Below are 22,442 nucleotides of genomic sequence, written 5' to 3'. Positions count from 1 at the left end.
TCAGAATGGAGCATCATAGGAATTTTCTATGATGGTCTGTCTGAACTATCCAAGATGTCATTGGATAGCTCTGCTGGAGGATCTCTTCATCTGAAGAAGACGCCTGCAGAAGCTCAGGAACTCATTGAAATGGTTGCAAATAACCAATTCATGTGCACTTCTGAAAGGAATCCTGTGAATAATGGGACAAATCAGAAGAAAGGAGTTCTTGAGATTGATACTCTGAATGCCATATTGGCTCAGAATAAAATATTAGCCCAACAAGTTAATATGATTTCTCAGAGTCTGTCTGAAATGCAAGCAGCAACAGGCAGTACTAAGGAAGCTTCCTCTGAAGAAGAAGCTTATGATCCTGAGAACCCAGCAATGGGAGAGGTGAATTACATGGGAGAACCCTATGAAAACACCTATAATCCTTCATGGAGAAATCATCCAAATCTCTCATGGAAGGATCAACAGAGACCTCAACAAGGTTTCAACAACAATAATGGTGGAAGAAACAGGTTTAGCAATAGCAAGCCTTTTCCATCATCTTCTCAACAACAGATAGAGAATTCTAAGCAAAACCCCTCTGACTTAACAACCATTGTCTCTGATCTAATCAAAACCACTCAAAGTTTCATGACTGAAACAAGGTCCTCCATTAGAAATTTGGAGGCAAAATTGGGTCAGCTGAGTAAGAAAATTACTGAACTCCCTCCTAGCACTCTCCCAAGCAATACAGAAGAGAATCCAAAAAGAGAGTGCAAGGCCATAACCACATCTCACATGGCCGAACATGGAGAGGAGGAAGAGGCAGTGATTCTCACTGAGGAAGACCTCAATGGACGCCTACTGACCTCCATGGAGTTCCCTAATGAGGAACCATGAGAATCTGAGGCTCATTCTGAGACCATGGAGATTCCATTAAATTTACTTTTTCCATTCATGAGCTTTGATGAGTATTCTTCCTCTGAAGAGGATGAAGATGTCACTGAAGAGCAAGTTGCTAAGTACCTTGGAGCAATCATGAAGCTAAATGCCAAGTTATTTGGTAATGAGACTTGGGAGAATGAACCCCCATTGCTCATCAAAGAACTGGATGACTTGACTAGGCAGAGATTACCTCAAAAGAGACAGGACCCTGGAAAGTTCTCAATCCCTTGTACCATAGGCACCATGACCTTTGAGAAGGCTCTGTGTGACCTAGGGTCAAGCATAAACCTTATGCCTCTCTCTGTAATGGAGAAGCTAGGGATCATTGAGGTACAAGCTGCAAGAATCTCACTAGAGATGGCAGACAATTCAAAGAAACAGGCTTATGGACTTGTAGAGGATGTCTTGGTAAAAGTTGAAGACCATTACATCCCTGCTGATTTCATAGTCCTAGAGACTGGGAAGTGTATGGATGAATCCATCATCCTTGGCAGACCCTTCCTAGCCACAGCAAAAGCTGTGATTGATGTTGACAGAGGAGAATTGATCATTTAAGTGAATGGAGACTCCCTTGTGTTTAAAGCTCAAGGATATCCCTCTGTCACCATGGAGAGGAAGCACGAAGAGCTTCTCTCAATACAAAGTCAAACAGAGCCCCCACAGTCAAACTCTAAGTTTGGTGTTGGGAGGCCATAACCAAACTTTAAGTTTGGTGTTGAATTCCCATATTCAAACTCTAAGTTTGGTGTTGGGAGGTTCCAACATTGCTCTGAACATCTGTGAGGCTCCATGAGAGCCACTGTCAAGCTATTGACATTAAAGAAGCGCTTATTGGGAGGCAACCCAATTGTTACTATTCTATGATAATTTTCAATTTTCTATTGTTATTTTATGTTTTCTGTAGGTTGATGATCATGTGAAGTCACAAAAATAATTGAAAAAGTAAAAACAAAGTGAAAAACAGAACACCCTGGAGGAGATAGTTACTGGCATTTAGGAGATAGTTACTGGCGTTTAAACGCCAGTAAAGGTAGCAGAATGGGCGTTAAACGCCCAGTCTGGCACCATTATGGGTGTTTAACGCCAGAAAAGGGCACCAGAATGGCGTTTAATGTCAGGAATGGGCAAGAAGCTGGCGTTAAACGCCAGAAATGGGCAGCAGCCTGGCGTTTAACGCCAGGATTGGCAGAAAGGGACATTTTGCACGCCACTTGGTGCAGGGATGAGATATCCTTGATACCTCAGGATCTGTGGACCCCACAGGATCCCCAACTACCCCACCACTCTCTCTCTTCTTCACCCATTCACCAATCACCTCAATACCTCTTCCCCAAAAAAACCCCTCACCTATCAAATCCCACCATTCTCTTCACCACTCACATCCATCCTTTATAAAACCCCACCTACCTCACCATTCAAATTCAAACCACTTTCCCTCCCAAACCCACCCTCTATAGCCGAACCATACACACCTCTCTCACCCCTATATAAACCCATCTTCACTCCTTCATTTTCACACAACCTAAACACCACTTCTCCCCCTTGGCCGAAACACAAAGCCCACTCCATCTCCTCTATTTCTTCTTCTTCTACTCTCTTCTTTCTTCTTTTGCTCGAGGACGAGCAACCTTCTAAGTTTGGTGTGGTAAAAGCTAGAGCTTTTTGTTTTTCCATAACCATTTATGGCACCAAAGGCCGGAGAAACCTCTAGAAAGAGGAAAGGGAAGGCAAAAGCTTCCACCTCCGAGTCATGGGAGATGGAGAGATTCCTCTCAAAGGTGCATCAAGACCACTTCTATGAAGTTGTGGCCAAGAAGAAAGTGATCCCCAAGGTCCCTTTCAAACTCAAAAAGAATGAGTATCCAGAGATCCGACATGAGATCCGAAGAAGAGGTTGGGAAGTTCTTACCAACCCCATTCAACAAGTCGAAATCTTAATGGTTCAAGAGTTCTATGCCAATGCATGGATCACCAAGAACCATGATCAAAGTGTGAACCCGGACCCCAAGAATTGGCTTACAATGGTCCGAGGGAAATACTTGGATTTTAGTCCAAAAAATGTAAGGTTGGCATTCAACTTGCCCATGATGCAAGGAGATGCACACTCGTACACTAGAAGGGTCAACTTTGATCAAAGGTTGGACCAAGTCCTCATGGACATATGTGAAGAGGGCGCTCAATGGAAGAGATATTCAAGAGGGAAGCCGGTTCAACTAAGAAGGCATGACCTCAAGCCCGTGGCTAGGGGATGGTTGGAGTTCATCCAACGCTCAATCATTCCCACTAGCAACCGGTCCGAAGCTACTATAGACCGGGCTATCATGATACATAGCATCATGATTGGAGAGGAAGTGGAAGTTTATGAGGTTATATCCCAAGAACTCTATAAGGTGGCGGACAAGTCCTCTCCTTTGGCAAGGTTAGCCTTCCCTCGTCTCATTTGTCACCTTCACAATTCGGTTGGAATTGACATAGAGGGAAACATTCTCATTGATGAGGACAAACCCATCACTAAGAAAAGGATGGAGAAAACAAGAGAACCTCATCAAGAACATGAGAAAACTCCTCATCATGAAATCCCTGAGATGCCTCAAGGGATGCATCTTCCTCCACAAAACTATTGGGAGCAAATCAACACCTCCCTAGGAGAATTAAGTTCCAATATGGGATAACTAAGGGTGGAGCACCAAGAGCATTCCATCCTCCTCCATGAAATTAGCGAAGATCAAAGAACCATGAGAGAGGAGCAACAAAGGCAAGGAAGAGACATTGAGGAGCTCAAGCACTCCATAAGATCTTCAAGAGGAAGCACAAGCCGCCATCACTAAGGTAGACCCGTTCTTTAACTTCCTTGTTTTTTATTTTCCTGTTTTTCGAAAATTATGCTTTATGTTTATCTATATTTGTGTCTTTATTACATGATCATTAGTGTCTATGCCTTAAAGCTATGAAAATGAATCCATCACCTTTCTTAAATGAAAAATGTTTTTAATTGAAAAAGAAAAAGAAGTGCATGAATTTCGAATTTTAAAACAGTTTAATTATTTTGATGTGGTGGCAATACTATTGTCTTTCTGAATGAATGCTTGAACAGTGCATATTTTTGAATTTGATTGTTCATGAATGTTAAAATTGTTGGCTCTTGAAAGAATGAAAGGAAAAGGAGAAATATTATCTAATGATCTGAAAAATCATAAAATTGATTCTTGAAGCAAGAAAAAGCAGTGAAAAGCTTGCAAAAAAAAAAGAAGCAAGCAGAAAAAGCCAATACCCCTTTAAACCAAAAGGCAAGGGTGATAAAAAGGATCCAAGGCTTTGAGCATCAGTGGATAGGAGGGCCCACAGGAATAAAATCCTGGCCTAAGCGGCTAAACCAAGCTGTCCCTAACCATGTGCTTGTGGCGTGAAGGTGTCAAGTGAAAACTTGAGACTGAGCGGTTAAAGTCGAGGTCCAAAGCAAAAAGAAGAGTGTGCTTAAGAACCTTGGACACCTCTAATTGGGGACTCTAGCAAAGCTGAGTCACAATCTAAAAAGGTTCACCCAGTTATGTGTCTGTGGCATTTATGTATCCGGTGGTAATACTGGAAAACAAAGTGCTTAGGGCCACGGCCAAGACTCATAAAGTAGCTGTGTTCAAGAATCAACATACTTAACTAGGAGAATCAATAACACTATCTGGATTCTGAGTTCTTATAGATGCCAATCATTCTGAACTTCAAGGGATAAAGTGAGATGCCAAAACTGTTCAGAAGCAAAAAGCTAAAAGCCCCGCTCATCTAATTAATACTGATCTTCATAGATGTTTTTGGAATTCATTGTGCATTCTCTTCTTTTTATCCTATTTGATTTTCAGTTGCTTGGGGACAAGCAACAATTTAAGTTTGGTGTTGTGATGAGCAGATAATTTATACACTTTTTGGCATTGTTTTTAGTATGTTTTTAGTATATTTTAATTAGTTTTTATTATATTTTTATTAGTTTTTATTTAAAAATTACTCTTCTGGACTTTACTATGAGTTTGTGTATTTTTCTGTGATTTCAGGTATTTTCTGGCTGAAATTGAGGGACTTGAGCAAAAATCTGATTCAGAGGCTGAAAAAGGACTGCAGATGCTGTTGTATTCTGACCTCCCTGCACTCAAAGTAGATTTTCTGGAGCTATAGAAGCCCAATTGTCGCGCTCTCAATTGCGTTGGAAAGTAGACATCTTGGGCTTTCCAGCAATATATAATAGTTTATACTTTTCCTGAGATTTGATGGCCCAAACAGGCGTTCCAAGTCAGCTCAAGAATTCTGGCGTTTAACTCCAAAACTGGCACAAAAGCTGGAGTTAAACGCCCAAACTGGCACAAAAGCTGGCGTTTAATTCCAAGAAAAGTCTCTACACATGAAAGCTTCAATGTTCAGCCCAAGCACACACCAAGTGGGCCCGGAAGAATATTTCTGCATTAATTACCTATTTCTGTAACCCTAGGCTACTAGTTCTCTATAAATAGGACCTTTTGCTATTGTATTTCACACACTTGATATACTTTTGATCTTTGAGAGTCTTATACACGTTTGGGGGCTGGCCTCACGGCCATGCCTGGACCTTGTTCTTATGTATTCTCAACGGTGGAGTTTCTACACACCATAGATTAAGGTGTGGAGCTCTGCTGTTCCTCATGAATTAATGCAATTACTACTATTTTTCTATTCAATTCACGCCTACTTCTTCTCTAAGATATCACTTGTTCTTCAACTTGATGAATGTGATGATCTGTGACACTCATCATCATTCTCACCTATGAACGTGTGCCTGACAACCACCTCCGTTCTACCTTCGATTAAGTGTGTATCTCTTGGGTTTCTAATCTAAGATTGGAACCTTCGTGGTATAGGCTAGAATTAATGGCAGCCATTCCTGAGATCCAAAAAGTCTAAACCTTGTCTGTGGTATTCCGAGTAGGATCTGGAAAGGGATGACTGTGACGAGCTTCAAACTCACGATTGTGGGGCGTGTGACTGACGCAAAAGGATCAATGGATCCTATTCCGACATGATCGAAAACCGACAGCTGATTAGCCGATGTTGTGACAGAGCATCAGGACCATTTTCACTGAGAGGACGGGATGTATCCATTGACAACGGTGATGCCCAACATAAAGCTTGCCATGGAAAGGAGTATGAATGATTGGAAGAAGGCAATAGGAAAGCAGAGGTTCAAGGGGAACAAAGCATCTTCATACGCTTATCTGAAATCCACCAATGAATTACATAAGTATCTCTATCTTTATTTTATGTTTATTTTCATCACCTTAAACTCCATAACCATTTGAATCCGCCTGACTGAGATTTACAAGATGACCATAGCTTGCTTCAAGCCGACAATCTCCGTGGGATCGACCCTTACTCACGTAAGGTTTATTACTTGGACGACCCAGTGCACTTGCTGGTTAGTTGTGCGGAATTGTGACAAAGTGTGATTCACGTTTGTGACCATCAACAATGGCGCCAAGGACTTGGAGCTCTCAAACGTGAATCACACTTTGTCACAATTCCGCACAACTAACCACCAAGTGCACTGGGTCGTCCAAGTAATAAACCTTACGTGAGTAAGGGTCGATCCCACGGAGATTGTCGGCTTGAAGCAAGCTATGGTCATCTTGTAAATCTCAGTCAGGCAGACTCAAATGGTTATGGAGTTTAAGGTGATGAAAATAAACATAAAATAAAGATAAAGATACTTATGTAATTCATTGGTGGATTTCAGATAAGCGTATGAAGATGCTTTGTTCCCCTTGAACCTCTGCTTTCCTATTGCCTTCTTCCAATCATTCATACTCCTTTCCATGGCAAGCTTTATGTTGGGCATCACCATTGTCAATGGCTACATCCCGTCCTCTCAGTGAAAATGGTCCTGATGCTCTGTCACAACATCGGCTAATCAGCTATCGGTTTTCGATCATGTCGGAATAGGATCCATTGATCCTTTTGCGTCTGTCACACGCCCCACAATCACGAGTTTGAAGCTCGTCACAGTCATCCCTTCCCAGATCCTACTCAGAATACCACAGACAAGGTTTAGACGTTCCGGATCTCAGGAATGGCTACCATTAATTCTAGCCTATACCACGAAGGTTCCAATCTTAGATCAGAAACCCAAGAGATACGCATTCAAGCCATTGCTAGTAGAACAGAGGTGGTTGTCAGGCACATGTTCATAGGTGAGAATGATGATGAGTGTCATGGATCATCACATTCATCAGGTTGAAGAACGAATGAATATCTTGGAGAAGAAATAGACTCGAGTTGAATAGAAAAATAATAGTACTTTGTATTAATTCATGAAGAATAGCAGAGCTCCACACCTTAATCTATGGTGTGTAGAAACTCCACCGTTGAAAATACATAAGAACAAGGTCTAGGCATGGCCGTGAGGCCAGCCCCCAAACGTGTATAAGACTCTCAAAGATCAAAAGTATATCCAGTGTGTAAAAGAGATCAAAATACAATAGCAAAGGGTCCTATTTATAGAACTAGTAGCCTAGGGTTTACAGAAATCAGTAATTAATGTAGAAATCTTCTTCTGGGCCCACTTGGTATGTGCTTGGGCTGAGCATTGAAGCATTTTCGTGTAGAGACTTTTCTTGGAGTTAAACGCCAGCTTTTGTGCTAGTTTGGGCGTTTAACTCCAGCTTTTGTGCCAGTTTTGGAGTTAAACGCCAAAATTCTTGAGCTGACTTGGAACGCCTGTTTGGGCCATCAAATTTCAAGCAAAGTATGAACTATTATATATTGCTGGAAAGTCCAGGATGTCTACTTTCCAACGAAATTGAGAGCGCGCCAATTGGGCTTCTGTAGCTCCAGAAAATCCACTTTGAGTGCAGGGAGGTCAGAATCCAATAGCATCTGCAGTCCTTTTTCAGCATCTGAATCAGATTTTTGCTAAGGTCCCTCAATTTCAGCCAGAAAATACCTGAAATCACAGAAAAATACACAAACTCATAGTAAAGTCCAGAAGAGTGATTTTTATTTAAAAACTAATAAAAACATAATAAAAACTAACTAAAATATACTAAAAACAATGCCAAAAAGCGTATAAATTATCCGCTCATCAATCACCATATGTGAATAGGTATCCTGTTTGAGATCTTTCTTTATGTGGATTAGACAAGTAACATGCATCTGCATAGCCAATTAATTGTGACTTTGATTCATATGGATAAAACAATCTCATATCAAGTGTTCCATGAAGATATCGAAAGATTTATTTGATTCCATTCCAATGTCTTCTAGTTGGAGAGAAACTATAACTTGCTAGTAAATTCACAACAAATAATATATCATATCGTGTATTATTAGCAAAATACATTTGTGCTCCATTGGCACTGAAATATGGTACTTCAAAACCAAGGATATCTTCATTTTCTTCTTTAGGACGGAATTGATTCTTTTCCACATCCAAAAATCTTACAATCATTGGGTACTTAATGGATGTGACTTATCAATATAAAATCTCTTCAAGATATTTTCTGTGTATGTTATTTGATGAATAAAGATCCTATTTTTTGTATGCTCGATCTGTAGATCGAGACAAAATTTAGTCTTTTCAAGATCTTCTTCTAGACTATAGGTCAGTTTGCCAGATTGATTGCAAGTTTGTGGCAGATGACATTTAGATCAATTCCTGGCATGTCTACTGGGGTCCAAGAGAATAGGTTAATATTTTGTTGTAGTAGTGTGATAACTTGTTCTTTTTCTGGTCCTTGCAATGTGTCTCCAATGTAGGTATGCTTGTCTTCGCCATCTGTCTGTTTTATTCTGGTCAAGGTGTCTGTAGGCATAAGTTAGTCTTGCAAGTATGTCCGGGGGTCTAGGTCTAGGTCCGAGTTATAAACTGCATGAACGTACTGCTAGTCAACTTGTTTTGGAAGATTTGCATTAAGGCTCGCATTATAGCATTGTTTGGCAGCCTCTTTCTAGTAAGCACGGATGGTGACAATTCTATTATCCTGTGAGTAAAACTTAACATACAAGTGTATAATGGAGATAATAGCACCAAAATTATTTAAAGAGGGTCTACCTAAAATGATATTGTATGGGCTTTTACAGTCCACAACTAAATATTAAATATCTAGAGTTTTGCAATTAGAGTAATTGCCTAGTGTCGTTTGTAACCATATATAACCTCGGATTGGAATGCGCTCACCTGAGAAACCTACTAGTTCTCCAATAGATGGTTGTAGGACTTTGTCACTTAGCTTTATTTTTTGGTATGTGGAATAAAACAGTACATCTGTGCTACTTCCTGGGTCCATAAGGACTTTTTTACTAATGGTTCGCATACTTGAAGTGATATAACTACAGGGTCATCAAGGTTTTTGTCCATTGCTTTGCAGTTTGAAGAGTTGAATATGATCTTTGGCATGTTAACATTGGTGGTTAAGGTCGGCTCAGAACCACTGACATCATTGTTCTATAGACCTCTTTCTGGCCGAGTTACTACATCTTCCACTTGCGAAACCACCAAAGATACAATGAATAATGCCACAAGGTTGATTGGGATTTTCATTTACCATTTTTCCTTTGTCTCTATGATTGTCATTTGGTTTAGAGTGTTGCCCGAGGTCTTCTGTGTTTCGTCTTTGTCCTCGACTGTCGATGTACTTGTCTAACAGACCTTGGCGAGCTAGTTTCTCAAGAAGGTCCGTCGCTATAACACAGTCATCTCTATTGTGCCCATATTTCTGATGAAAAGTACAATATTTAGATTTGTCCACATATTTTTAGTCTTGATAGGTCCCAGTCTTGTTTGGTGGCTTGATCAATTTGGAGTGTAGGATGTCTTAGATGATATCCTCCCTTTTAGTGTTGAAGAAGGTGTATGTGTCGAATTTTGGTGTGAGTTTGAAGAATTTTTTGTCTGTCTTATTGTTCGGGTATTTGTTCCGTTTGTTTCCTTTCTGCTAAGGTTAGCCTTTCTACTTTTCGAATCTATTGGAGTTCTTCTATTTCAGTTTGGCTTATTGCTTTTTCTCGAAACTCAGCTAATGTCTTCGATTTTGACACAATTATAGTTTTCTGGAACCTCCCAGGGTAGAGCCCACTTTTTAGTGCATGTAGGTGGATTTCTAGGTTGAGGTTAGGTATCTCTGTGGTTGTCTTTGTGAACTTTGTCATGTAATCTTTAAGCCTTTCATGCTGTCCTTACTTTATGATGCTAAGGTAGTCTGAGTCGTGCACATAGATCTTTGATGCAGCAAAGTTGTTGACAAAAAGGTCGGCCAGCTCATCAAAACTTGATATAGAACTTATAGGCAAACTAGAAAATCAGATCAAGACAGCACCATCTAAAAATATAGAAAATGTACGACAGAGTATTGGATTGGATGCACCATTCATGAACATCATTGTATAGAACTTGGTGATATGTATATTAGGGTCCTTGATTACTTCATAAGGTTTCAGCGTCATTGGTAGGGTGAAATTTTTAGGCATCTGAAAGTCCATGATGTCTTTTAAAAATGGATTAGTCCTCTTCACCGTTGGTTTTGTGGTAGTTATCACTATGGTCTTAGCCTCTGACGTGCAATCGTCTTCATCATCTTTGTTTTCAGGATCCTTGTGCTCTCCCCCCTTACTTCGACTGTTTTACCTTTGATGTAATAAGTCGGTCATTCGTTGATTTTCTGCTCATAGGGACTCATTGATGGCCATTAGCTCAACTTGAGTGGGGAAGAAGGAGGGTTGCTTGGCTTGTCTGTCATAGGTTGTGATATGCAAAAAATAGGTAAAAATAGGGTAGAAGAGGTGAAGGTGGGTTAGGTTAAAACTTCGACCCCATGGTGGACGTTAAATGTTCCCATGTAGTTAGCCGGATTCGAGGCATAGCTCGTCCTGCTCAATGCTGAACTCGCTTTTGCCTAGGCTAGATGAGGTATACATTGGCTTTCCAAGAACGGCAGCGGTGGTCACTTACAAAGGCACTCCAATACTCAAGTTAGAAAGAGAGTCTGAGTATAGTGCAATTTAGAGTGAATAGCATATCTCCTTTCTTGTTTAGGTCTACTTATTTCTAAGGCTGTTATGCTTATAAAATAGTTATCTTGCTGACCTAGGATCTTGTTTATCCACGTTCAACCATTTCCGTAAATAGTTCCATTGTAGTTCTGACTTCGTGCGGCTTACTGGGCACGTTTTAATTACCTTTATTTTAGTTTTGATTTATAGGTAGGTTCGGTTCGAGTTATAAGTAACGGATCAAGAAGTAACTTTAAAGCATAGTAAAGTGTTCCGTTCTGATTCGGCCGAGGTATATGGCTCCCGATGAAACTGTTTGGCTTTGAGTGAGCTATAAGTCGTCCGGGAGACAGCCTTCAAGATTAACCTCGGCACTGCGAAATATGGCAGCGGGAGCACCTGCAAAAAGCATTCCGACGCTCAAGTCATAAGAGTATTCAGAATAATATAAATAAGTATAAACGAGAGTGTATTTGTGACCTGTTTCCCCTCGGCTATTGGGTTTGGCTTTATAGATGAATGAAGTGCTACCTGCTGCCTGTTTGTTCCGATATTAATGGCTTAGATAGTGAGTTTCGTTGCTATTGGTAACGGGTAAGAGATAGTGTTTGACTTGTGCACTATTTCGGTCAAGTTGTTGCTTTAGATATGATTGTTTGTTTCCAGACATTATGGTTGGTTTCGGTTTTGATCTTATCTCCGAGTTGATGGGGTACACGTCATAGCCCCCAAGCTCGGCTGGCTTTATATTAAAATGGTAGCCGAGTTTTAATGAAATAGGTGTTTTTTTTGTGAATATATTTTTTGGTAATATTGGGCTCTTTCAAGGATTTGAAGAGATTTTGAAAGGAAATTTGGAATATCCCTCCACTCTTTTACTTCTTGCAAGACATGTCGTGTTAAATGCGTTTTACTGTTGTTTGGGTTTTCTACGCTGTGAGTGGTTATGAGTTGAATTACCCACTAAGTTAGTAGGCTTGCAATAATATCTCTTTGCTGTTTTGGGACTTACACTCTGTTGTTTCAAATTCTTTTCTACCGGCTGACTCCAAGTATAACTTCTAAAGGTTTGTCTTTTCTTGCTTAACGTTGTTCCTTTCTTCTATTTTCCTGTTTGAAATGGCGAGGGAGAAAGAAAAAGAGAAAGTGGTTGAGGAGAATAAGGATGATCCGTACTACTGGGTACATGATGATATGAGGACGTGTTCCTCATCGTTTGTTAGTGCTGACTCAATGAGTGAACTTTGGGGCTTGGGGTTGGTAAAAGAGGGTTCGGGTGCGGTTGTTGAACTTCTCCCTTGTTCTGGTGAGGATAGGGTTTGCGAGAGGAGAGGGAATTGGCAATACTTTTATTTTTATACACCTTGTTTTATTGAGCTTCGTGTTAAATTTCTGTTTTCTGCGTTCGAGTGCGACGTTCTGACTCATCTAAATTGCGCGCCCTCTCAGTTACATCCAAACTCATGGGCGTTTCTGTGTGCTTTCCAGTGTTTGATGAGCTTCCTTTCTGTTCCTTGTTCTCTTGCTGTGTTTTTTTTCTCTGTTTCAATCTAAGGGGGTTCGGAAAGGGCTGTGGGTGTGCTTGAGTAGTTTTTCTGGGCGTTCCCTCTTTTTGCTTTATAAATCTTCTTTTAAAAATTTTAAGTCTTTGTTTGTAAAAGTGCGGTCGGTGGAGGCTGAGTATCCTTTCTATCTGGACGATGAGTTGATAGAAAAGTTTTCCTTGTATTGGTGTTCGGAGCCGTGCCAGATTCTCGAGGCTGTTGAGCGGAATGAGGAGGAGGAGTGGTTGTTAGATTATTTAGTAGAGAGTTTTGTTGGTGGGGAGTGCTTGTCTATCTCTGAGGTTCTTCGTTATCATGATTCGGGTGATATGGAGGGTTTGAAAACATATATAGGTAATGTTTTGCATGCTATTGATTGTGTTGATGTTGTTGTATTTTCTAATATTTGTTGTCTGCAGGTGGACGGGTTCCCCATCTCGATCCTTCTCGGTTCCAGTCATTTTTGAAAAAGAAAAAAGAGAGAGATGTTGGTGGTTCAGGGACTCCGAAGGAGGGGGTTGGGCAGGCTGCTCAATCTACTGCTCAGCTAGCCTCTTCGGAGGGCGGTCAGGAGGCTGTTGGCGGCGGTAAGCCGATATTTGATCGGCAGAAGAGGCTTCATGGTTTCATCCCTGGTACCAATTCACACTCCTTGTGGAGCGACCAGTTTTCTTATGCCAAGCTTTCTGACAAAAAACACGGCGGCGGGAGTACCTGCAAAAAGTACTCCGACGCTTAAGTCAGAAGAGTATTCAGAATAATATAAACAAGTATAAACGAGAGTGTATTTGTGACCTATTTTCCCTCGGCTATTGGGTTTGGCTTTCTAGATGAATGAAGTGCTACCTGCTGCCTGTTTGTTCCGATATTAATGGCTTAGATAGTGAGTTCCATTGCTGTTGGTAACGGCTAAGAGATAGTGTTTGACTTGTGCACTATTTCGGTCAAGTTGTTACTTCAGATATGATTGTTTGTTTCCGGACATTATGGTTGGTTTTAGTTCTGAATCTTATCTCCGAGTTGATAGGGTACACGTCATAAAGGCTGCGTTTGTTTTTGGAGACAGGGCAGGACATGACACTAAGACAGAGACAATAAAACGGAGACACTAAAAATTATTTTTTGTGTATTGTGTTTGGATACGATGGACAAGATACTAATGTAATGTCCTGTATTATATTTGGATAGACATGGACAAAATTAAGATATTATGCGAAATGACTAAAATAGTAATGTGATTTCAAATTTTTTACATTAAATACAAATTAATTTAATAAAAAATAAGAGTATGTAGGAATACAGAAAATTACAAAAAGAATTTGTCCATGAACCAATAAGATAAAAATGGTATTAAAGTAATAAAATTAAGAATAAATAAAGAAACATAAAGTAAAAAAGTGAATTAAGTTTTCATTAATACAGCATGTTATAGAGAAGAGAATGAACAATAAAAAGGAATAAATTAATTATAAAAAAATTTACCAAAAAAGAGAGTATCTGAAAAAAAGAACGACAAAAAAAAAGAACTACGATATAGAGAAGAAGCTAAAATTAGGAAAAAATAAAAAGAGATAATAGTAAAATAATAAAAAATACTTATGGATAGAAAGGGAAAAAATTTTGATAAAAAAGTCCGTATCCACTATTTTAAATTCCGTGTCTATCATTGTCCTTCGTAAAAGAATGGACACAAAAATATAAAATAGTGTCCTATAGATAATGTTTGTGTCCATGTCTCTGCCTTCAAACACGTTTTAAACCTTCATTGTTCATGTCTCTGTGTCCTGTCTCTGAAAACAAACGCTATCAAAATATTTAAATTACTTCATTTACTTGCATTGAAAGACAACACAGATATAGGAGATTTAGATGGAAGAAAAAGAGGGAATGAACCTTCTTATTTAAATTGAGAGTACGCAGTCAATTGTATCATTTGTGTGGATGTTCAATGATATTGATATGTATATAAAGAAATGTTTGCAATTAGACGAAGTATTATTTTGGTAGAAAGTCAACTCAATCTGATTTTCAATTTTTGAAAGAAAAAGTATTGGATACTAACATATTATCTTTCAATTTATTGCTAACAATAATTAATTATTATATTTTAAATACATATATAAAGAGACACATTCAGAAAATATATCTATAAAGACACTTCTATTAAACATAGCCATAATAAAAACATTTTTATTAGACACATCTACGAAGACACTTTTATTAAATATAATTATAAATAAGAGTTAGCATAAGTTGGCAAAAATGCTATTTGTAACGTAGTAGAACCGTTTTTGAAAATATGGCTCGCAAGATAAGGCTATATATGTTTTTGCCGTAGTTTCGGTGTCTCCATTTAGTATTGGAAGAAATGTACTCGATACATATTACACGGTTCTTTATCACCTAAACTAGTGTAGGTCTTAGTGTGCACATGAGATCTTTTCTCGATTTAAATGGCGATAATGGTGAAGTTCTTTAAAAAGTTAATTAAGATATAAAATTTTATTCATATTTCTTTTTATTTTATTTTATTTTTATATTTTTGCTGTCTTATTTTTTTAGAAGTTAAATATTAATTATCAATTAAAAGTTGTTAATTATCGACTTGCACAAAATTGTGTTTGATACTTATTTCGTACCTTTTGGCAAATATATTTGAACATATATAATTTAAAAAAATTTTAGTATTAATTTTAGTTTTAAAAAATATTAGATTTTAAAATTTGCAGCCAAAACTAGTTTTAAAACTAGATTTATGGTAAAAAAAAAATCGGATAAAAAATTGAATGAAAAATAAAACTGGATTCAAAACTCAATTTTTGATATAAAAAAATCTAATTTGAAAACTGAATTTACAAAAAATCGAATTTAAAACTAAAATTTTTTTATATATATAAAAGTCTGATTTGAAATTGAATTTAAAAAAAAAATATTTAGAATCGATTTTTAACAGGAACTTGTTTTAAAATTTTAAAGCAGCGCAAGCCGTGAAAAAACGATTTTTATTTTTCTAAACCAATTTACCTTTTAAAATTCAGTTTCAATTTGATTTTTGAATCACAAAAGTGATTTTAGATTAGATGCAGTTTAGATTTTTATAAAATGCAATTCATGATTCCATGTCCACCTTATCGCTTAAATGAATTTGGCACCTAAAATTATAGTACCCATCCTCATTCGACGGTCAGTGGACTCTAGCAGCTAATACGTTTGGCAATGTATAATGTATTATGTATATTATGAGACTACGGAAAATTTTGATTGATAGCTGCAAAATTCAGCTCCAAGTCCTTCTGTCGATGTCATTATTCATTTATATAAGACAGAAGATATCAGGATGCCCAGCACAAAAAGAAAAGGATATAAAGAAGAAAACATTAATATACATGTGTCAAGAATGAATAAAAAATTAAAGTGCTCCCACAATCAGGACGATTCATCCGACTTGACGGAAAGCTTATCACTATCAACTGCTAATCCTGGTGGCTGATGGCTATCAACGGCCAATCTTGGTGGCTGATCGATTTCCTTCCGAGAAGCTTCCCATAGTTGTTGTTCTATACCCAGCTTCCTCAACTCCAGCAAACCTCGCTCAACTGTAATGAAGCAGAATGCGTGAGTTTCATATGAAATATCATCACGTTGTTCTTTCAAGACTACTTAATTATTAACTTGAGAACATTATTAACATGTTTAGCCTCTTCAGACATCAGAACCACATAAGATCACAAGAACGACAAGAGCTTACCATCGACGGCATCATGTGAAGTTGGTGCCTGCCCGCTACGGCTAATCCAAGATTGAAGACGCTCTTCTGCTATATCATCTTCCACACCATAGAATAAAGCTCTTCTCCAGAAATACGTTAGCCAGGCCTGTAAAAGTTGGAGTTATACGTGCATACCACATGCTTTAACAAATCCATCTTGAACAAAAAGGAAATTAAACAAGGGCAAAACATGTATATTGATATAACTCATTAATTTTGTCAAACGAATTAGCCAAAACAGAGGGCTTTAACATCAAATGAGGACAGATACTATGATTTCAGATAACCAAGACAGATTGGCAAGTATCTTAATCTTATAAGTACAAGCAACAAACCTCTTTGAAAAGAACATCCTCTGCTTCCTCATCACTTAATTCTGGAGGTTAAAAGGAAAACGTAAAAACAACAAAGAACCGTCAGGTCATCTACTAGACATATCATCTTTGAGTGAAGAAGCAGTAAATGCAAGCACATCTGTGCCACATATATTAAACCTGTCCCACATACCATAGTCCATATAATAACCTTTTTTTTTTATGGCCTACAAGTATGCCTAATAACCAGTTCAAATACAGCCAGCCAAGAAAATTTTTCTTCTAGTTTGTAGATGCCATGGGTGGACTCATATTTCTCACTAATAGTCAAAATGAGAATATACCATGCAATCTCAATATAAAAGTACCAAATTCTACGTCTGTATTGTCAACAATTCAACATAACTACATCAAATTCAAAATACAACAAAGGCTGATAACTTTCTTACCAAATGCTTCCACAAATTTGGGATCACCTGGTGATTTGGAATCTGAGAAAAATAGAAACGTGAACATTAATACAACACTTATCTTCTAACAGAGATGATTTTTCAGTACCAGCAGGTCTAAGAAAATTTTAAAAATTGTTTACAAGTCAAAACTAAGGCATAACCCTCTTAAGCTAAAAAACATCAAGAACAATGCAAGATTAAGACATGCCAGATTTATGCCTGTAATAGGGAAACAACAAGAACAACTACTCAATTAATATGGCACAACTATGTCCCATTTGAGACAATAGAATAGGAAAGTGATGTTTGCGGACAAGATCATATGATGATGTAATACATATATACCTAAAATGGAATGTCGGACAATATTTGGACGTTTGTGTTGGCCTAATGCAAGCACAACAGCATCTTCAACCTACAAAATCAAATTCTGTCAAAATCAGAAGTCCAGAAGAAGGGAAAAGAATTAATCATTAATAGAACATCAGAAAAACCAGTTATGAAAAGGGATGTCTCATTTCAACATAACATAGGATGGAAGGGAAAGGGAAAGGGTATGGGTTATTGGCATCCCCATTTCTTGACAAAATAATAGGCATCAAAATAGACTTCATCTTTATTAGAATGTCCAAGAGAAAACGTGATATTAAAGAACAGAGCAAGGAAAGCAAAAGTCTTTATAACATCAATGAAGAACCTTAAGTGAAGCAAGCTCCCTCAAACCCATCTCCACCGAAAGCATGCTCTCAATGTTTCCTTCCCCAGCAAGATCGCTCAAATCCCGAACAGGTTTACTTCTATCTGGATCTGGATCATCAGAACCTGATATATTCCCTTTCTGTTAGACTTCATTGTAGCAAATTTAAGATAGGATTGAAACTAAAATTTAGACCACCAACACACTCACTTTTGTTCCAAGATTCCTCCTTAGCTTTTTGTCCAGCAGAGATGACAATTTCAAAAGGAAGAGGAGCTAGAGAAGACCAATATTCATGCTTGGATATTGCTACATCTGCACATATGCCTATAAAGCATGGGGGAATATGCCGCCAGAATTACAAGAACAGGAAAGTTAATATGTGAGGGAGATTTTGAAAAATATCCTTTTGTCTAAGTATTCTTCTGTAGACAATAGATATCAATACTGGCTTTGTTACCATGTTTTACAGCAAGACCCCAGTAGCGAGCAAGCCAGCATCTTTTCAGAACTACTTCCTCCTAAAGACAGACAAAAGAATGAATAGAGTTGGAGATTGATAGGAAATAGAAGGCCGTTAATTCTAATTCTCGTAATAAAACAAACCATTTCTTCTTGGGTCAAAATCATTCTCTGTGTCATTGTGCGGAGTGCTTTTGCCTCCACTTCAGCTTCTTTCTGTTGTTCTGCAGCAGCTGCAGTATCATCTTTCAGGTTCTGATAAAAGAAAAATAAGAAGGCATTAAATAAACAAAGCACGAATAACAATTTAAAGAAAAATACTTCCTTCAAGATCACCTGAATTTCAACACGAAGAGCATTCATTTCCTCCTCTCTCCCACCCTGCACTTGTTGGGCAGCCTTTAGAGCAGCCTGCAACAAGAATAATGAAATGACTCAGTCTAAGAAAAGAATTTCCAATGAAACAGCACTGATGAGCTCATTGCTAAACGCCCGAAATTGAAGTAGTAAACTATTAGAATCAGAGCTAGGGAATAAAAATATCAAGGATTATATAGATGGCTGCATGATTCCATAACTGCCTCTCAGATGCATTCGTTTACACAAAAAGCAACCATGCAAGATCCTCCATATAGCAGGAAGCCTTTCTTGATAATATAATAGAGCACGTCAAACTTTCAATCTCATTTATTTGATATTTTTGTCACATTCAATATTTTATTCTTTTGCACACACCTCTCTTTGACGCAGAGCAGCTTCCTTCCTGCAAATATACCATGCAATTAAAAAAGAAAAAATTAAAACTAACCAAAACAAAAGCTCTAAAGTCTAACCAAAACTTATTTAAAGAATTTTAGACCAAGTTTACCTAGCCACCCATTTGGTTTCCATGGATACACCTTCTCCAAGAGAAGCAACCTGCCGAAAACAAAAGGAACAAGGACATAGATGTCAGCATATGAAAAGTACAGATATGGAGAACATATTAACTTCTATTTGTTGAATGTAGACCAAAACTAAGATTGCTTATAAAAAAATACTAATCCAGAATCCTATATTAAAATTGTGGTGTTAAAACAAACTTGTTAGCTTTGCAAATCGGATTAATTATCTAGCAAAATTTACCTGTTTCTCAAGCTCCCTGGCTCTAGCTTCTACCTCCTCTCGTTTTTGCTCTGTATATCTTAGCTGTAAACATAATGAGGGATATGTACTCAATATTGCATAAAATGATCATAAAATCAATTTTGCTTGGGTGTGAAGGAGCATACCTTCTCTAATATGGTCTCATTCTCTTCTTGTAGCATATCGAGCTGCAATATCAATATAATCAACTTCAAAAACAGTCCTTCAGGGATTCCAATACAAAATTCACATAAATAGAGAGTAACAGTAAGCATAGCCAATATATGAGTTTAAACTTTTATACAGAAATTTACTCATGTGAATACTATATAACTATACTTCATCACGGAGTGCAGAAGCTTCACGTTGATTCCCGCTATCTGTTGGCTTATGTTGCCTGATATCTAATGGAAACCTGAAATTGTTAACCACCAGTTAAAAATCAAAGCAGCATGAAATGTCAATATTAACCATATGGCCAATAAACTATTAATAAACCCATCATTTCACACACATGCACCCACAAAACTGTAGATATATATATGTAGTTATATGACTTCAGTGAATAAAATAAGGGTTTGAGTTCATACATACATCAAAGCATAAATTCCATGAAAATGCAAAAGGTATTATTAAAAAAAAAAAAAAAGAATCTGTATGTTCAATATTACGACATCCACATGAAACTAACTAGAAAATATTGGACATTACGAGATTTTTTTATATAATTTCCTCTTACTATTTCTCTCAATAAGTTTATGAGTAGAGAACAAAAGGTTTCAAAAACTTGTTCTTTTAAACATCCAACAATTTAGCTTTATACTATTATTAGCTGAACCTGAAAATGCCAGAAGGAATATCACTCAGTAAATTACTTTAGCATCAAGAATATGAGGAGTTGGAAAGTTCAGCTACCTTTTGTCTCTAGTTCTATTGGGAGGATCAATTGGAGGTACAGCCATCGGAGTTTGAATTGTGGATTTACTTGGTGGCACTATCGATGTTGAACGTACGGACACTGCCGGCCTTCCAGCTGATGTTGAACGTACTGAAACATTATGGTCCCAGAAATTCCGACCTAACTAAAAAATCAAAAATAAAAAATCCAACCTGTTACTAGCTTAACTATGAAACCTCCAGATTATGACTAGAAACCAGCTTAACTGAATTCAAGTTTCACGATATCAGCAAAATTCAATTTCAAAATAAAAAAATAAAAAAATAGAGACATCGGACACCATCAGTTCGATATTACAGCTAATAAATTCAAAACACTTGCCAACTTTCATGCCATAATTCAACAAACGAGTTCAAATAAGCACAGTAAATGAAATAGCATGCGAAGCAACCATTAAAGGAATTACCGCAGGAGATGGAGATCTATTAGGCCTAGAGGCAGAAATCGGAGGGATGGCCATGGAACTGAAGCCGTTCTTACTGCTGGTACCGTTGTTGGAGTGAGAAGAGAGAGAAGGACGCCTCGGAGCACGGAACACGAGATCATCGTCGTCTTCGTCGTCGTCGTCGTCGTCGTCGTCGTCAAAGGCCGTCCTGGAAGCCATGACCTGAGCAAGACGTTGTGCGGCCGCTTTCGCGGCAACGTTACGATGCTTCATGGTGGCGGAGGGACCGAGACGCGAGTTAGGATGAGCCGGGGACATGACCGGCGACGAGGAGCCAGTGCTACTGGAATCGACGCTCCACTGGCGCGCATAAACCGGACTATCAGTTCTTCTCCGATCCATCACCAGTCGCAGTGAGAAAACGTATGGTATCGTTGACGAACGACAAAGACGGAATTCCTGGGAGCTAGATTTTGTGGGGAAAATTTTGGGAGGGAGAGGTGGTGGAGCTGAAGCTTGTTCGAGTCATTGTTGACTCGCTGGTCTGACTCGGACGGGGTCCGCGTAACGTTGGTGAAGTCGTTTTGTGCAGTTGTGCTGTGTCGCGTGCGTTGAATTAAACGACGGCGTTTCACCTGTGAGAGGGGATTGCGAATTTGCGATGACGTGTAATGAAAGTACACCTGTTTTCTGCTCTTTCTGGGAGGACAATGTATTTTGGCGGCGTCTTAAACGGTGTCGTTTCACACATAAGTTCACCTAAATAAGTTCTTGCCATTTGCCAAACCGCAATATTTACCCACAATAGTAAAAGTGGATTTCCCCGCTTTATTTAATTATTTCTCGATTATGTCAGAAATTAATTTATAAATAAAAAAAGTGTAATTTAATTGGCTAATTTTATAGTGTCTATAAGTTAATGTCTAATTTTTTTAATTTATTTTTGGTAGTAAATTTTGATTTTTTTAAAAGTATTTATTTTTATATCTTTTAAATTAAATATTAATTTTAACCTTTTTTAGTAAATAGGTATTATCTTTTAGTCACCATAGTATCTACCTTGAATAATATTGTATCATAGTGTTTTATGCAGAAATGTGTATTTGCAAAAATTTAAAACTACAAAATGTAATATGCTTTTATTAGTAACGACTATTTAAAAAAAAATAAAGTATTGTTTTTGTCCTCAATTTTTAGATAAGTCCTAAAGTTGTCTCTAATATTTCAATCGTCTTATTTAAATCCCTAACGTTTTAAAATTGGCTCAATATTGTCTTACCGTTAGGGATCCGTTAACAGAATTGACGACGAGACAAAATTGAGACGATTTTAAAACGTTAGGGATTTAAATAGAACAAAAATATTGGGGACAAAAACGATACATAGAAATAATTTTTAATTTTATCCTTCAATAATATCAATCTTTTACTGTACATAGTATTTAATTATTTTTTAATCACATCTAAGTAAATTACACTTAATCATATTACTTTTATTTTGAATAAATTTATTTTTTTTATAATTTTACACTTAAAGATTTTTAATCATCATAAAATATTTGTAGAATGACTAGTACATAAACTTACAAAAAAAATTTATATATATACAATAAAGTATAAATTATACCTTTTATCTTTAATGTATCAAAATTTTTTAATATTTAATTTAGTTAAATTTTATTTTTAATTTTATTCTTCAAGAATATCAAATTTTTACGGTAAATAATTATTCAATTATTTTTTAATTTTATTCTTAAACACATTATTTTTTAAGTAAATTTATTTTTTATTAAGAGCATAATTAAAAGATAAATTAAGTA

The 22,442-nt window shown here is 37.4% G+C and overlaps 1 protein-coding gene across 1 annotated transcript; it reads right to left on the bottom strand.

Moving 5' to 3' along the window:
• Positions 1-15,670: 15,670 nt before the first annotated feature.
• Positions 15,671-21,348, bottom strand: LOC107633517 (coiled-coil domain-containing protein SCD2). The gene is made up of 17 exons (XM_088507922.1): positions 20,645-21,348; positions 20,196-20,362; positions 19,620-19,695; positions 19,427-19,468; positions 19,281-19,343; positions 19,024-19,073; positions 18,891-18,918; positions 18,492-18,566; positions 18,300-18,410; positions 18,154-18,214; positions 17,904-18,020; positions 17,694-17,818; positions 17,342-17,411; positions 16,994-17,035; positions 16,566-16,606; positions 16,210-16,336; positions 15,671-16,057 (listed from the first exon to the last, which is right to left on the bottom strand). Exons 1-17 carry the CDS (start codon positions 21,023-21,025, stop codon positions 15,888-15,890), a joined length of 1,746 nt encoding a protein of 581 aa, XP_088364048.1. The 5' UTR covers positions 21,026-21,348; the 3' UTR covers positions 15,671-15,887.
• Between the last annotated feature and the right edge of the window lie 1,094 nt (positions 21,349-22,442).

The sequence above is a fragment of the Arachis ipaensis genome, chromosome B3 (assembly GCF_059453495.1).
Source record: "Arachis ipaensis isolate K30076 ecotype BB chromosome B3, ASM5945349v1, whole genome shotgun sequence".
Classification (NCBI taxonomy): domain Eukaryota; kingdom Viridiplantae; phylum Streptophyta; class Magnoliopsida; order Fabales; family Fabaceae; genus Arachis; species Arachis ipaensis.
Note: the sequence above shows the minus strand (reverse complement) of the source record. Positions and strands in the feature narration are given on the sequence as shown.